General features: G+C 39.9%; 1 protein-coding gene across 4 annotated transcripts in view; it reads right to left on the bottom strand.

Moving 5' to 3' along the window:
* Gpatch2 (G patch domain containing 2) overlaps positions 1-17,416 on the bottom strand; it is a 162,509-nt gene that overhangs the window by 51,913 nt on the left and 93,180 nt on the right. For all 4 annotated transcript variants that reach the window (XM_013519850.1, XM_013519835.1, XM_005374711.2 and 1 more), the window contains one exon: positions 11,214-11,281. In XM_013519850.1, the coding sequence (XP_013375304.1) occupies positions 11,214-11,281 (68 nt within the window). The remainder of the gene's footprint in view (positions 1-11,213; positions 11,282-17,416) is intronic.

Genomic DNA, 17,416 nt, shown 5'->3' with positions numbered 1-17,416 from the left:
AGCTTCTCTGGCGAAGTTCCAGGAAGGAGAGTGGGGAGAAAGCAGGGTTATCCTGTCGGAGCGAGGCAAGCGAGAGGGGGATGGGAGGAAGCAGAGTGGGAGGCTGTAACCCATCCTTTCCGGAAGTTACGTTTTCAGGGAGAGAGAGGGAGGAGGAGGGGAGAGGGCGAGGGGGAGAGGAAAGGAGAGGCAGAGAGAAAGAGAGAGAAGGGGAGGTAGAGGGGCAGGGAAGGGCAGGACAGAGAATAGAGCAGGGCTGTAGGAGACTGAAAAATATAGATGGTGAAAGATCTTACAAGGAAACCGAAATTGTCAAATAAAAATATAGGTGCTGGGGTTGGCTTTGGACAAAAGAAAAACCAGTTCTCCTAAGACTAAGGGAGAGGGGCGTGAAGGAATGTATGAGCGGATAATGGCGGTCTTAATGCATCTGAGGAACACGGCTAGTGAGAGGAAGGGAAGAGAAAAGCTGAGGAGCAGTAAGCTACTGTAAGAAAGTGACAGCACAGGTAACACCTCAGAGCCACCGCAGTCCCGGGTGAGGGCTCATTCAAGAGTGGCCGGGGGTGCAGGGTGACACCACCCCCATTTTGCAAATAAAGAAACAGCTCAGAGAGATTAAGTGACCCATCAAAGAGTTCATAGCCAAGTAGCAGACCTGGAGGTCAAACTTCAGTTTGCAGGTTTGAAAGTCTACATTCATTCAAACACTAAATGTGTTGTCACCAAGTAGGGACAGGAGGACTAAATTCCACTGTCACAAGCCTCAGGGAATGGGGGCGAATGGAAATGGGTGGTGGTATTACAAATCTCCAGCTAAGAAACCATTCTACCCCAGGCCAAAGGAGAAAGACCTGGATGGAGCAACTGCGTGGGAGGAAACACCGGCCCCTGTGCACATCTCATTTTGTAGGTGTTTATTTGTCCCAGTCATAAATCAGAGGTGCTTGCAGAAGGGGCAGTGGCAGTAAGAGTAGCAGTAATAATAGTGGGAACTATAGAAAATACCATAGTAGTATTAGACGCCACAGTAAAAAGCACTGCCGGCACCCCTGCACCTTACACATGTGCTGGGTACCAGCCATCGTCCTGCAGGAGTCAGCTCAAATCACGACTTCATGAAAATGTACTATTGCTGTTCAAGATCACTGCGTGGTTTGGGTCTGAAATGCCTGCCCAAGGCCACATATGTTCAGAAGTTCATGGTTTTGGGAGGCGACTGGGTCTCAGAGGCACTGGACTCCTCAGCAGATGAGCGCACAGGTGAGTTCAGGGCTGGATGTGCTGTCGGGGAGGTCCTGGGGACCGAGGCCTGTCGCAGAGGCACATCGCCCTCCTCCGTTCCTCCTGTCTCTCCCTGCTTCCTGGACACATACAGCAGGTTTTATGCTCTAAGGCCAGATGATAAGGATGGGAAAGATATTCCTCATTTGTTAGATTTTTCTATGAAGCAAAAAGACAACTCTGAAATTATACTCAAGAGGTTTCCAAAAACTTCATTTCTTTCACTAAATGAATAAAAAATCAGAAGGTTGAGGAGTGGTTTGCTAAAGAGAAAGACCTACAGACCCTGGCAGTCAGTGACCTAGGACCAATTACTTTTGTTTTCTGAGTCTCAGTATAAAAATAAAATTAACCTGTTTCAGCACTCGGAACTGAGATTCTTGTATAAGATTCTAAACAGTAGATGTTTAAAATAAATACTAATTTTTGTCCCCAGTTGCGCACTGTGGGATACAGTACTATGTGGACTTTCATTCTGTGAGTTTTCGTGGATAACAGCTTCTTTAGATTCCTAAATGTCTGTAAAAAATTAGTGCTAATGAGCATGATTTGCAAGTTAGTTGTTACCAAATGAATAATAAGCACTTAGTATGTCTGGTTTTCAATTGACTTTTGGTTGCCTAGACTTAGGTTTTAGAAAACACAAATCAAATGGGGATGTTGTACCCACCATGACTACTTCAGAGGGGAATTAATAATGGCAACATGGGGATAAATCTGAAAGCGTGCTGAAGATATGATATACTGTACAATACATAAAGTATCACCTTATTATTGTGAAATGTTTTATATATAGTATAACATTTCTGTATTTTACATAGGCACTTTGTAAAAAATAAGAAATTACTGTTGTTGTAATTATGCTACACCTAAAAATTAAGACATGTAACCTAAGTGATTTACCCCTGAGAATCACCGTGAGTCAGAGGGAGAATTGATACAGTATGTCTTATTTATCTGAATCTAGACTGAGAACCTCTTTCCCTATAAAGCAGTAGATGCTAAATTTCAAAGTGGAGAAGTATTCCCAAAGAACATAACCTTTCATCCAGGCAAATCTTGTGCTAAGCAAACTCTATATTTACACAAAAGATAAAATAGGGGGTGAGTATTTGCTTTATAAAGGAATTCATCATAGGATTATTATGAGTTACCTATGTGCATTTAAAACAAGTTTGATCTACATAAATTCCTCAGGTACGTATCTTTCACTTAAAAATGAAATAAAAGCAAAATCTAAATATCAATTGAAAAATCAATAAATCATGCTTATCTCTATTTAAAAATTAGTATCTCTTAAGTAAAAAGAAAAAGTTAGAAAACAAGACATTTTTGAAACACATATTCCATAAAGAAAGCATGCATGAATAAAAACTAACCCTGTTCAATGCTAAGATATATTTTTAAAAGGTAATAATACTTTTCTTAGATTTTAACATTGGTATATTCAGAAAGATAACAGAAAAACTAACTCTAAATTTCAAAATTTAACTGTATTTGCACTTAGAAATTAGATACTAATTTGTCTGTGTTAGCTGATTTGAGGTTCTTGACAGTTTTGTGTAGATCTCGAGCTGTTAATGACTCCTTCATTTTTCTGTGCTCAATACTTCGTAGTAAATGAAACCTATCATCTACTAATAGTTGAACTTTAACTATAATAATGCTTACTAGGCAAAACTACCAGACGGTATTCAAAATGGAAGTTAAGTGTTATTTTATCACAATAACCTCATCATCTTAATTACAATGCTCTGCAAGGCTTCTCAATATTCGTGCAGAGCACATGCTTACTTTTTAAAACAGTGTGAGTCCATATTCTGACGTGTGCAGCAATGTCGGCTGTGCACCAATTACTGTCATATTTCTTCTTACGGAAGTTACTACATGTTGCTATTTTATAGAAATTACTCAGACCTGTTCTGGCCGCCCACACCCTTCTTTCATGCTAAGCTGAAAACTTTGGTGAGCTGAGCGTTCCCAGGCTGAGCACTAACTCTGAACGCATCTCTCTCCCTCCCCCGTTCAGCAGCTGGCTTTCTTCTCAGCAGTTATTTCAAGGCTGCTTCGTACCAAGCTTTGCCGACTGTGTGACCATCCAACCACATGGATTCAAAACTGAAAATTCCTGTGTGCTATGAAGCCTGTACACTATTTTGGCCTATTTATGAAAATCTATTTTCAGCTTGAAATTCTAACAAGTGAAATTATTTTAAGTATCCCTGTATCAAACTGGTTTTGGAGGGGATTTTCCAAAGCAAAATAAATTCTTGACTTACAGGAATTATTAACAGAATAAAACTGACAGCTACTGCTTTATTATCCAATTAGGAGCTTCAAAACATTTAGTAACCCAGTGTCTGCTTCTTGCCTTTCTTACAGTTTTCTAGTACATGCTCTGAGGTAAACCACAGTGCGGATTACATAAACCAGTCAATCTGAGCAATCCCTGTCCTGCCCTGCAAGTGTCAGGAAGCGAGGTCTTGATGGCGCTGGTGCATGTAACACAGAAAAGTAAACACTGACCAGCTTGATTTCCATCTCAGAGGGAAATATTCTGTTCCCTGGACTATCAAATATTGCCATATAATGCTGATATAAAATGACAAAAAGAAATTGAAGATTAAAATATTTTGCCCAAGGGTAGAAGAATGGATAGAGGGCACTCACAACATGGAGAATAGCAGGATATGATACAGTGTGACAATGAGCTCTTGGAGTTCACTGTCCTTTATTTAACTCCAGGCTGTAATAGAGGAACACAGACCCTGGCTTCAGTTCTTGCTCCATGTAACCTAGAATGAGTTGCAGAGCCACTTTGGAGTTTAGTTTTCTCAGATCCACACCCTGCTGACCCTGCAGTCCTTACATCCACTGGTACAGAAGGAAGTAACATAAATGCAACGCCTTGGTCTATCTAGGAGAAGTTCATAGTATGTTAGGGGATCATTCTGTTTTTAATACTCCTTGTGGTTTTCCTGCAGTCTAGGTAGAAAAGTAACAAGTCCACTCAAAGTCTGAAACTCACCAAAAGATATCACCACACCATCCACCTCAGTAAAATGCAAAGCCGGCATGCTCACACCACCCAGAGATGGCCACTGCCGTGCTTGCTTCTGGCAGGGGCCTGTCCTGGAGACTACGACGGACTGAAGCTAGTTACTGAGGCTTTCTGAGCCTCACGTTCTCACCTCTCAAGCCAGGCAGCTGGACTGGGCAGCATCTGGGGTCCATTCTAGCTCTAGTACTCATTTCTTCAGCCACTGTCAATCACACCCAACAAGGACTCAGCTGGTGCCTTGAAAAACAGTTTCCTCCATCAGCCTGCAGTGGAACCCCTACCCTTGACCCGAGGGCCTCTGGTTTGCCACGGAGGCTCAGTGATAGTCTCCAACACTGCCACTCTTGGGAAAGGAAATGCAGCACACACGTTATAATTATTTCCGGAGATGAGGATGCCTGGTTATTATTACAGATGAAGACGGCTGTCACTAAATGCAAACGAAAACCTAAAGGCAGAATAGAGGCTGTATAGAGAAATGCTAGTGGGAACTGGGGGAAGCACCAAAAATCCCGGAAAGGAGACCACGGCAGGCATCGTCCATGCTGCTGCAAGCCCTCAGACTGCCACCTGCAGATTTCCAGTTACGCGGGCAAGCCGAACTGCTTTGTGTGAACCACTGCTTGTGGAATATTCCTGTACTTCTGAAAGAATTCTATATAACAGTGGGGACTCTAAGGTTTGAATATGTTTTAAATATGCTGTAAACAGTGGGGTTTAAGTTAAGAAAATGTTCTCATTTTTATGAAGACAACTAAAAAATTTTCAACATAAGTCCAAATATTTTTAAAGGATTTAATTTTCAACCAGACTGGGGTGAGGGAAAGAAGAAAAAAGAAGGAAGGCAAAATATAAATATATATATGAATAGCTGCGATAACTGTACTGCTGATGTCTGATGGTGTATTCAAATGAACAGTTAATGCTTACAATTTTTTATGTTCTGATCGATTTTGCAAGCTTGTGTCTGGTGGTCTGAGCAACTGATTTGAAGGTAACAATATGCAATGGAATTACAATGGTGAACTCCTACCATCTTGTCTACTGAAACTCTGTATTATGTCTAATGTTTTATCAAAGAATTATTTTCTTATTTTCTTTAATGGTTTGAGCAATCTTTCATTCTTACATCTGGTAAGTTGAGCAATGTACTTGAGGGTAGTGATATGCAATGTAACAACCACTGTTGATTCATATTATTTCTTCTTTCGACAAAATAATCACTTTGAATGTTCTTGCTCTGATTTATTTATGTTCGTGATACTGGTATGCTGCTACTGTTCTATTTTTCTTTGTTTCTCATTTACTACTCTCTTTAAATTAAAAATAAAATATATATACACACACACACACATATATGTTAATGTTAAAAATAAAACCATTGTGGCACTAGTTTAAATTATACTTTGGAATCAAAGTATTATGGATTTTATACTCATCATCATTTATTTAAAAACAGAAACAGGATACACTCTTTTTTAAAGTAGGAAATTTTACATGGTTAATTTTTATGCTCCAAACCCTTTATTAGTTACCCATCATATTCTCCTATGAAAAGTATGTATGTATACAAATACACAAAATTTTTTTAAAAATCTGTGACTGTAAGACTATTTAGCTAAAGCTTACTTTGAAAAGTATATCAATGCTAATAACAATTGTTGGTAGTTGATAACAATTAGCTATTCAGGTCTAAAACAATCACCAATTATATTCAATTCATTGAGCAGCAGAATTAGATTTTGATAATGCTAAACATAAAAAATAAAGTTTTAATAGAGAGGCAGCATTAACAAGCTTTTCTCCAAAATTATTTCTTGTATCTACTGTAAAATACAAGATTTTTGGCATCAATTCTTATCTTTCATTTTTATAGATCTGAGTACTCAGAAATCCTGTTGCACAAATTGATAAGTGGAAATAAAAGGATGTTAGTTACAGTAGCCAGTCACTTGATTATCTGAAATCCTCTAGGGTTTTGGCCAAAAGTCACACAATGATGTCTAGATTGAGTATTTTTTTAATGTACCAGAAGCTACAAGAATCAAGTTAGAGACCATCACCCAACTGGGAAAATGCTTTGTTACTCTGGTTATCAAGTATCTGTCAACAATGAACAATACTTGATAACCTTAATACTATAATACATAATACTAATACAGTAAATTTTTAGCTAAATACTAGTACCATATTTAGAATGTCTGTTGCTTTGGAAATCAAGATGATTTTATATTACACAGAAAAATAAGATTAAGATGGGGGGGTGCATTTTTCCTTCCAAAGTGGGAGAAAGTTTATTGTGCAAAGGAAGAAAGTGCAAAACAATCAGGGTCAGTGACTACTTTGCAAAAGGAGGTGACAGATGGAAGCAGGAATCTGGAAGATGACTCCTTCAAAACTACTAGTGACCACAAATCCCTGGAAATTATTTGTCTGACTAGAGGATATGAATTCCTTGGCTTTCCTTCTGTGAGACACTGAAAGAAAGAAAAAGAAAGAAAGAAAGAAAGAAAGAAAGAAAGAAAGAAAGAAAGAAAGAAAGAAAGAAAGAAAAGATTCTGTTTCATGAAACTGTCTCAGGGAATGGGCTGAAGGAAATATGGCTGCCAGAAAGTAGGGGCCCACTTCCTGCAGGCGGAGAGGAAGTGAAGCACATACAGCACTACAAAGTATCTCCAGCCATACTGTGTACACCAACCACACACCTTCGTCCGCCAAAGGAGATGATAAGAACATCTCCCCCAAGCGGTCAGTTGTAAAGCAGAAAGACAGGCCAATCCTTAAAAGAGCACCAATCCAAGGTAAGGCAGTGGGTGGGGTGTGTGTGTGTGTGTGTGTGTGTGTGTGTGTGTGTGTGTGTGTGTGTTGTATATCTGAACAAAGTTCCTTCTGCACTAAAGATGAACTTTTCAGAAATGTCTCCCAGCTTCTGCTGGTCAAGAGTGAGTACTACAGGGTAACCACCACCAATCTATTTTACCTGGATAAGGGCCAGGCTGAAGAACCAGATGAAAATACAAATTGTTTTTAAAAAGAGCTTATAATACACACTCTAAATGGGAGGAAAGTCTTACTGTGAAAGAACTGCAGTTTGGAGAATGAGGTCTGGAAAACAGGTGGTGGTATGAAAGCTAGATTTCACAAGTGGTGTGACTGACAGGGTGAGGGCTCTACTTAAGACCATAGTACCCCTCTGTCTGATTTCCGTGACAAAGAGAATGAAGGTTTCTCAGAGACAATGTCTAAGGCTGGGGCACTGATCCCAAGTGCCTTGCGCAGGACCTTGTCAACTCAGGGCTAAGTAAGAACACAGGAAAGCACACCAGCAAGCACACCAGGCCAGCAGGCAGGCTCCTTGGCATCGAATTGCAAAATGAACACACACATATAAAAAGCAATTAAATTCTTAAACTCTAGCATCCAAAAAAAAAACCAACAGTCTGTTGGATTTAACTCCTAAAGTAAACGACAACTACCAAGAAATGAACTACTGTAGCTCTGTGGTACTAAAAGAGCCGCAAAGGCCCTATCAACTGTGGTCTTAAGAGGATCAAGGACAAGAAAAGCAGAGGAGACAGCTGGCCAGACCAGATATGTGGTCTGCAATGTGCTGGGTAGTAAGTATCCCATTGCCTGAACAGGAGCGTTGGTTGAAATGGCCTGCTTTACACCCAATTCTATATTGTATATGCATACACTTTTAAATTTTTGTTTTACTTTTTACTTGGAGATAGGACCTTGCTAAGCTGTCCATGCTAGCCTGGAGCTCACAATCCTCCTGCTCAGCCTCAGAGTACTGGGGATTACAGCTACGCACCATGGTTCCCGGCTATACACACTTTAACTTATAGACCACTGCTATTGGTCTCAGACTTCTAAACTTCAGAACTGTGAGAATAAATTTTTGCTGTTTAACCCAACCAGTTTGTACTACTCAGTCATGGCAGCTCTGGCAGACTAATATTGATGATTCAGTGGAGAAAAAGAAATAGTCTATCCCTGGATGACATCTTTAAGCTACTATTATGGCTTGTGTCTAGATTTCTACCCAAAGCCCCATGCAGTCATAGGTGGGGCTTTTTCAAAGTTGGCTGGATCTAGAGTGTGATTGATTCATGGTGCAATGCTGGAATTAAGGGCATGTGATTACTAAATTAATCCACTTACTGGTTTGGCACTGTCCTAAAGCCAGTAGCCAAGAGTATAAAGAGGGCAGAAAGATGCTGTTAGGGTCCCTTGTTTTGCTACCTTCTGCCCACCATAAATATTTCTTCTCTGCAATGCTCCTCTGCCATGCCACCCTGCTTAGGAACCAGCTGATGGTGGACTGAAACCTCTACAAACTGTGAGCTAAATAAACCTTTCCTCCTTTAATTTTGAAATTCGGGGATTTTGTCTCAGCAATAAGTCACTAAAACAGCTGCCAAACAAGCCCTCTTCTCGGGTTTCTGTGAGAAAACAAAACAGAAAAAACCCTTTGGTTTAAGCCACCATCAGAGATTTTTTGTTAAGTGCACCTAGTATACTCTGGTAAGTAAATACTTTTGCAACAATCTTAAGCAACAAATAGGATCTTGATGGGTGCAGGTAGGAAAGAATGCACGAGCAAAATCCCAGCACAAAGCAGGCAGTGAAGTCCAAGTCCCACTTAGGGAATGCAGTAGACCAGAAAGCCAGTCTAAAGGTCTTGGGAAAGGAAGAGAATTCAGAATAAGGCATCTGCAGGGTCTGGAAGTAGGCTGAGGAGAGTGTTTAACAATGTTCTCAAGTTCCTCCTCTGGTAGTACGCAATACTGGATATTTCACAAAAGGGAACAAAATGCTCATAGCGGGATGTTAGTAGTATGGACTGAAAGGGGGAAGGCCAGAGACAGAAAGATTCGCTAGGATCATGTGATGATATAATAAGTAACTGAGCTTTTATTATGGACATGCAACATGCTATGGTTTGTGTCTGTGTGTCCCCCCAAAGCCTCATGAGGTCATGGGGCAGGCTTTTAGAGTTTGACTGATTATGGGTATGAGAGTTACACCCACCCTGGGGTGGATAGTTTGCATATGTAAGGGAGAGGAAGAGGCTGCTTGGGGCCATTCCTCCCTTTTGGTGCTTGTTGCTTTTGCTGTGTTCTGCCGCCATGAGCTACAGCCCTCTGCCATGTGCCACTCTGCCTTGTAACCTGCCAAGTACGGACTGAAACCTCCCCCAACTGTAAGTGAAATAAACCCTACCTTCCTTAATTCTGGGCATCAGGTATTTTGTCCCAGCAACGAGAGGAAAGTAACCAAGACACAACAGGAAACGGAAAAGCAGGGTCAGCATGAGACACGGAAGAGGTGGACAGCAGTGCCAGAAGGGGAGGCAGTAACGTCACCCCAACGCTTCCAGCCTGAGTGGGCAAAGAATTGCGATTACAGGCAATGGGCTCGCCCGGGGAGTTTATCAATCCTGACTCCTGAGTCCCATCCCTTGGAGATCCGGTTGAATTCATGGAAAACCACAGGGGAGATGGGGGAGGAAGAGAGGAGGGAGGAAGGCCGGGGGTCGCACGGGCTCTTTCAGAAGCAGCCCTGACAGTGCAGGTTCTCCAGCTTGACTCATTTTAATTCATTCTTTCAGGCCTTCATCCCACAGCCACTTCTGACCTTCCATGCTATGCCAGGCACCGCAGTGGTACAGAGACCACAGAGCCCAGGAAGCAGCGCACTTGTCTGCCCCAGGGCACTTATACTCAGCAAGCGCATTTTACGCTTTATGAATCGCTCCAAATCTACTTGCCTGAGTTTTGGTTTTTTATCCAAACAGAAAATGAAGAAGAAAACACACAAACATTGTGCTGTCAATCTTAGGTAAAAAACACATTCCTTTTTTTCTGTTTGGGAGGAAAAAAGTTTTATAGGAAAACAAAAATCAGGGAAGACCAAAACAAAAAGATTATGATATGTTGCCATATCTGGTCACATTAATTTGTTTTATATTTGTTAAGCAGTGAATTTTTTAAAAAAAATAGAAACTAATGGACTGTAATAGGAATGCTTGCCAGAAAGAAACGCATTCAATAATTAATTCACACTTTCCAATACTTTATGGCCTTTCTCAAGTTCAACTTCACAGGAGACATATGACACTAATGTAAAATATTTAACCTAAAGTTTTCCAACTAAAATGCATTTAGAAACAGAGTTAGTAGCTAGAAATTGCACCAATAATTTACCAAAGTCAAAGGTAAACTTGTCTTTCAAAAATTACCTAGTAGTCAATTCTTTTGGTTGTTAAAAGAAACACATTCTGGTTCCTTCAGAGCTCTTTACTAGTCCTACCAAGTACAGGCAGGGGCAGGGGGAGAGAAATTCTGCAGGCCCAGACAGTGTCTCTGTGGTGGAGGACTGGGACGAGGATAGGGAAAGAGTGGTTACGCAGGACAAGTGTGACGTTAGGAAAACGTGAATGTTTTCAGATAACACAAAATCAATAATGTATGAAACTCAAACTCCATCCCAAATAAATGAATGTATTTAAAAATCCTAGCCAGCTTCAGCGGCATACAGCTCTGTAACCCAGGTACTGGAAGGCTGAGGCAGAAGGATCACAAGTTTGAGGTCAATGTGGAAAACTTAGAAAGACTTCATCTTAAAAACAAAACAAAACAAAATACAACAAAGCAAAGCAAAACAACCAAAGCCAAACACACACACACACATACACATAAAAGCTTGACTCAAATTGCTCTCACACGATTAACACTGGCATGTGATTTACTCTTTTAAAAGGCAGGCACAAATTAACTACCTTTAATAACAATAGCTACCAATTTCCCTAAAGAAATAAGGAGAATACCCAACACAGCGATACAAACACAGGAGCACTCACTCGTGGTGCTGCGAGTCGGGGGAGAAGTAGACTATCTTCTTGTTACTGACCGGGCCTGGAGTCGGCACCTGCAGGAGAGGTAAGACAGAGCACAAGTCACAGACTGGATTTTAGAAACACAGTGGATAATGGGGGCGTCTCTGATTCTAAATGATTCTCCATTCCAAGGTGGAGAAACGGCGTTAATTCTTACATCCAAGACAAGACTGCACAGACCAAAAGTGTAATTTAACTCCTGGTAAGAATGGCCTCTCCAGTACAGCACATTTCCTCTGCTGGAATTGAAAGACTCATGAAAGCACCTTTACAACAACGTAAACATTATTTTTAACAAACAGCCCAGCGATTGTTTCCAAATCCTGCACGTATATCTAATTGTACATGAAAATAAGGCTTCATTTGATAGACCACTGTGGAGCAGATGACATCTCTGTGAAAGAATGTATTGCAGTTAATTTCTTAACATACATAATAGGTATTACAAGGGCCAAACTTCAATGCAGACAAGAACTTAGGTCAAGGAGATGCTGAATAACGCTTTGTTTTTCTCTGTGAACTTAGTAATTGTTTGTGTGTAAGAGTGAAGCCTTATTTCACGAAGGAGAACAATATTTTATTCCTTCATCTCTAAATATCGTTAGACACCTGATAAAGAATAGTTCAAATACTTTCTTGATAACATTTGCCACTTTAATTTCTAAAGAATCTCACAATATTCCTCTGTTACAGGAAGGTTCTCCAAGGGGACAAAGCACAGTACTGTGCCCCATGAGTCTGCCATCCCAGGGGCAAGGCACAAGCTTACAGCAGCACCTTCAGTTATGCTTTGGTGCAATGAAAAGGCACTGCTATTTAATTGTATTGGTGCCATTTCAACAGGTAAAAAATGAAAAGGCAGTAAAATGCCTCAAAGAGACACATTTTCAGAAACTTGTTTCTTCCTCTGTTCTTTGGGTAGCAAGCACTCTGGCACGTTCTCTGGAATTCAGAGAAACACAAGGCCGGCAAACGGGCATAGACGACGACAATAACAAGCCTCCGGCTGGAGCTCCGCAGGTAAACACGGGCTCCACTGCAGGACCACATCCCGCATTCTTCTCGGAATGCGGTTTCCACGCTATTCCAGCAGGTATCCCGGGAACACGGTAATCCATTTTCTACACCGTGGCTGTGCGAAAAGCCGACTGAACCTATGTCATGCTTTGTTAGAGGTTCATGATCACATTATCTCATGGCGGACCTGACACTTTTATTCAGTTTACAGTATGCTCTACGTACAGGCAACTTATTTCCTTTGCCAGGGCTGCTGACAACCTTTTCCACACTATATTAATCTTGTTTACTGACTTTATCTCGGTACAAATATCAGAAAACTGAACTTTTTATCTCAGAGAAAAAAATAAACAACGTGTTGACAGAAGCAGAAGCTATTTTCAGGACTAAAATTGCTTGTTTACTTGAAGCTATACTTACAGAAAAATGTTTAAGTTTTGCTCAGGCTTGAAATACATAATTTTAAATTTAATAAATGTAGAAATTTCACATACACCCATGTGATAAATTGCCTGATGAAAACAATGCAACTGAATACAATAAAACAGAATTTATAACTAATTTATAGCATAATACAAATGTAAGCTTTCAATCTAGTCAGAAATAATCACACTGTGTATTTCTCAGAAATCCTACCTATGTCTAAAATAACTACCCACTCAATTCAATTGTGGCAAATAACTCACAGTAGATTTACAGTATCAAATGTAGTTATTCAAATGGTTTTATATATTTACCTAGCAATGGCCTTTAAACAACAGAAGGGGTTATCCATTCTTTCAAGTTGATTTTGGTTTTACTTTTGAAGACACACAAAAATAGGCACAGTCAGCTTCGAATTTTTTAAAATGAAAGAAAGCAACATTGATATCTAGTCATGATTATTTTAGAAGGGGCAAGGGCAATGGCCCCAGTCCACCTCAATAGAAAAATGATATTCTAGTGGGAATCAACCTTACCTAAAACCTGAGGATATCTTTAATGGAGAATTCAGCTTGTGAAAAGTAGTGCTTCCTAAAGTTTGAGTATATTTTAAACTTTAAACTAAGTGTTTAACACAATTATTAGGAGAAACCTTCAAGGTATTATTAACTCCAAGAAACATATTTAAACAACCCCTATAAAAATTTATAACTGTTTCATCAATCGTGGGTAGATATTTATAAACAATAAATATTTATTGTTATTTTTATAACAATATTTATAAAAATAAAAAGTACTTCTCAACATATTCATTTCTCTTTCTTCTTGCTTTGTTTCCATTATTGTTTTTTCAGTACTGGGTGTTGATCCCAAGGCCACCAGTTGAGTTATATTTTAAGACTGTGTCTAGCTGTGTTTTCTAGGCTGGTCTTGAACTCATGACCCTCCTGCCACAACCTCACTGGAAGCTGGGCTTAGAGGCATAAGCCACTGTAAACAACATGAAGTAGTAATTTTTAGTAAATAATTACACATGCTTCTTTTCTTCTCCAAAATATAGACCTTCCAGTAATTCCAGAAATGTTTAAGAAGTCACAAATTTTAAAAAGTCACATCATTTTAAATATCCAATAAAATATTCACATAATCAAGTTTATCAGTGTGAAAGGAAATTTATTCCCTAAAATTAGATAAGGAAGAGTTACTCTGTTCTTTATGAGAAACGGTGTCTCTATAATCCAATTCTTGTTATTGTTAAAACCCTAGAGAAAATCATTTATGTAATTAGGCAATATTCGGTGATGATGACCTTAGACATCCCATTACATGCTCTGAATGTTTATGATTCATTTGCTAAGTACACCGACATCAATAGTGACTACAACCCTAAACACAGAAGATATATTTCTTTTCATTACCTATGCTTACTCCATCCCCAGCTCAAAGGCAGAAAGAAATAGATGGTTTCAAGATAACATAATTTTTAAGACATAATGGTAAAAGATCACATTGGTTTCAGTTTTTGTGATTGTTTATAGTCAAGTTACAGAAACGTGGTAGTCTGAGGTGAAAATTTAGCCAGTTTTGCAGATTCCATTATCAATTTATAAGGTCAATCCATTCCAATACACAGGAAATTCAGCTAAATGATATCAATGGCAAACTCTTATCTCAATCTGTAGAAACATTAAAAACAATTTCTTAGTCATTTGATCACTGGTAAAATATCAGTTTCAGACTCCTCAAAAGATAAATGGAATGGCTGGATTTGTATCTCATTTTCATTTTGTCACCACCAAACCCCCTACAACTTGCACAGCTGTGAAGCTCAACAGATCCCCTTCCCCAGCCGGTGAACTCAGCCACAACAGTCTCCAGAGGTGAGAGGTTGTCCCACACTGGAAATGACGACCTACTTCCATTCTCAGTGACTAAGACTTGCACATTAGTGACGTGTTATGTCTTCACAAAAGTACAGAAGCAAGCACCGTTTCTTCTGTCCCCTCAGCACAGCCATCCCCTTCGGCTCGGTTTTGATCTGCCACTACATTTTACTTGCCTCCCAAACACACTTCCGCTACAGTGGCCACGCTGACAAACACACACCGTGGCAGCTGCCACTCGGGACGAGGCTTCTCCATCTTGCGGGGCTGGGGGACCACGTCAGCCAGGCCCCTGGGCTGCACACTGGCTCTGGCTCAGCCCTCCCCTTGGCTTGTCAGGGCCAGAACTTTCCTGCTTCTCTCACGACAAGTATTAACCTGACTCCTTTGAAAGGAAGCAGCAAAGTCCTTTAAAGCTGAGCCGGCCCTGGATGCAGGCTGCTACTGCGTTTGTCCAACAAACCTGTCAGTCAGATATTCGCGACAGATATGAAGGAAAACAGCTCAGCAGAAGCCTGTTTAAAAAAAATCTAACTTTAAACCCCGGGGGTAGGAAAAAAGGGCAGGAGGGCAAAGTAGTTGCTTTTAGATGCTAGTGTTAAAATCCGTTTTCAGTAAAAAAGCCAAGAGGATAATCTGCTAAATGTTGTTTAGTAATTAATTTTCATCCTTATTGAAATGAATGTGTTGTTTATCTTTTACCCCCCGCCGCTGAATAAAAGAAGATTTTCCAAGAGCATTTTAAATGAGGGCACCTGTGCTTTGTACATTGCTGTGCTGAAAATTGTTACAAGATAGTTGAGGGAATGAATAAAATATTTCATTGTGTCATCTATTTTCCTAATATTACAGAATGGTCACAATTCACAAAAGGCACAATCTATTCAGGGAGAGAAAGCAGATTCAAGAAAATAACACCAGAATTACTTTTAAAGCAACATGCAAAAAACAAAAAAATGTTTTAGAATTCCTTTTAAAGCACATACTGCAGGTAACAATTCAAGTAGCATAAAGAGAACAGCACTTATAAGATTAAAGGGAAACAAAGTACTTATCTCATTTAATAGAAGAGATGTAATTTATCTCCCCTGCTCCAATCCATTTTACCAACTTGCCAAATCTAACTTTCTAAATTGTTATTTTTCACATGTCAACTTTCTCATTCCAGAGGCATCCACGAAGGTAAAATGAAAACGAACGAGAAATGCGTTCAGAGCTCTCCCTGGTGGACCCCTTATCTCTTGCTCATGTGACCTGGCACCTAACGCAGCCCCTGCTTGCTCCTTGTTCTCCCGTGACTTCTGTGATATAATCCAACACATATTTATGGGGAGTCCACTGTGCACATAAAATTATGCCGCAATTTGCTATATAACAAGGAGTATGTGGTTTTCTTTCAGGTGGTTAATTTTAGTTACATTATTTCGTTGAATTACTTTTTTGAGGTTATGATAAAGTATTGAGTTATAGAACCCTCCTAATTCCAAGTTATTTTGTTGTTTTCTTTCTTAAAAATAAGAATCATGGCAGTAAACATTTCATGTGAAAATTCATATTTTAATTTCATTTTCTGGATTCCTATGGAAGTAACACATAGAGTTATCGACTATATGTGGAAAAATGCACATTCCTGCCTCAAGAAGCCAAAGGATAGCACACCCGTCCTAAATGCACCATGTCTGTGGGTTCTTGGGGGAGGTCACAGTGAGGACTCACCTGTCAGCACAAGGTCCTCGCCCAACAAACGCTCAGGAAGGACGATGATCCATTTTTGAGAACGTCTGCATTACCTGAAGCTTCAGAAACTGTTGTAGTAAACTACTCAGTTTATATATCACTCTGTTTTCCAGCTAAGAAAATGCCTTACTGTTTGAGATTCTGTAAAGACCTAGTGATGGGACTGGAAAGCACACCAGATTCTCATCACCAGTTCTACGGCTTAAAATGGCAATTTTCACAAATAGCTTGGCTCCTCTCAACAGAGCTCACACTGGTATAACTTTTGAGGAATATCTTTTTATTAGCATCTATGTGGCATCTACTATTCGTAGCCATTATCTTGTCTGAATTAACACTACACACACAATGGAGAGAAGAACACAGTGAGCAAATGTAATGATTTCAGTCAGAGTTATGGGTTCTACACTGTTGCGCTTTATTTTTACTACTCAGTCTTTAATCCTCCAAGGAAGGCTGTCCGCATGAACAAACCACCAAAGAATAGGATGGTGATCACACAAGACACCAAGCATTAATGTAACTACTGAAAATGTTACTGCTTTCATAGTCATGACAATGACATACTTATTCTGTACGGGTCATGCCTGCCTGTATGGTGTTTCCGCAACATCATTGTCCTCAAAGCACAGATGGGAAAATGAACAGTCATGGAGGCGAAGGCCCAACCTAGACTCTGGGAGTGTAAACAGAGCTAGATTTTAACCTAAAAAGTCCTATTCACCACTAAGTCCTTTTTCTTTACCGGAAGCCAATACACAAAAGAGCAGGTGTTTCCTATATTGGGGATTCACCATACGAGATGGTGACCTGAACCTAGAAGGTAATCTTGGAAATTCCCTAGCCTAGAATGATACATCCAGGGACTTTCCGGTCATCGTCTGTCATTTCCAGGGAGCAGATGGGCTATCTTAAATCCACGGCAAGAGTACATGTTATAGGTGCTCTAACAAATGGCTCTACTCCTACCACACAATACTTAAAAACTCCAGCCAGAGGGGAGGAAATATTCCACAAGGAGTATATGTGAAAGAATGCAGAAAAAGTTAGAGAGTTTGGACTACTTTTACTTATTTAAAAACAGTTATCAATCTAAATGTGAGATAA

The sequence above is a fragment of the Chinchilla lanigera genome, unplaced genomic scaffold (assembly GCF_000276665.1).
Source record: "Chinchilla lanigera isolate Chin_1 unplaced genomic scaffold, ChiLan1.0 scaffold00005, whole genome shotgun sequence".
NCBI lineage: Eukaryota > Metazoa > Chordata > Mammalia > Rodentia > Chinchillidae > Chinchilla > Chinchilla lanigera.
The sequence above is the reverse complement of the archived record's forward strand: the minus strand, read 5'-3'. Positions and strand labels throughout refer to the sequence as shown.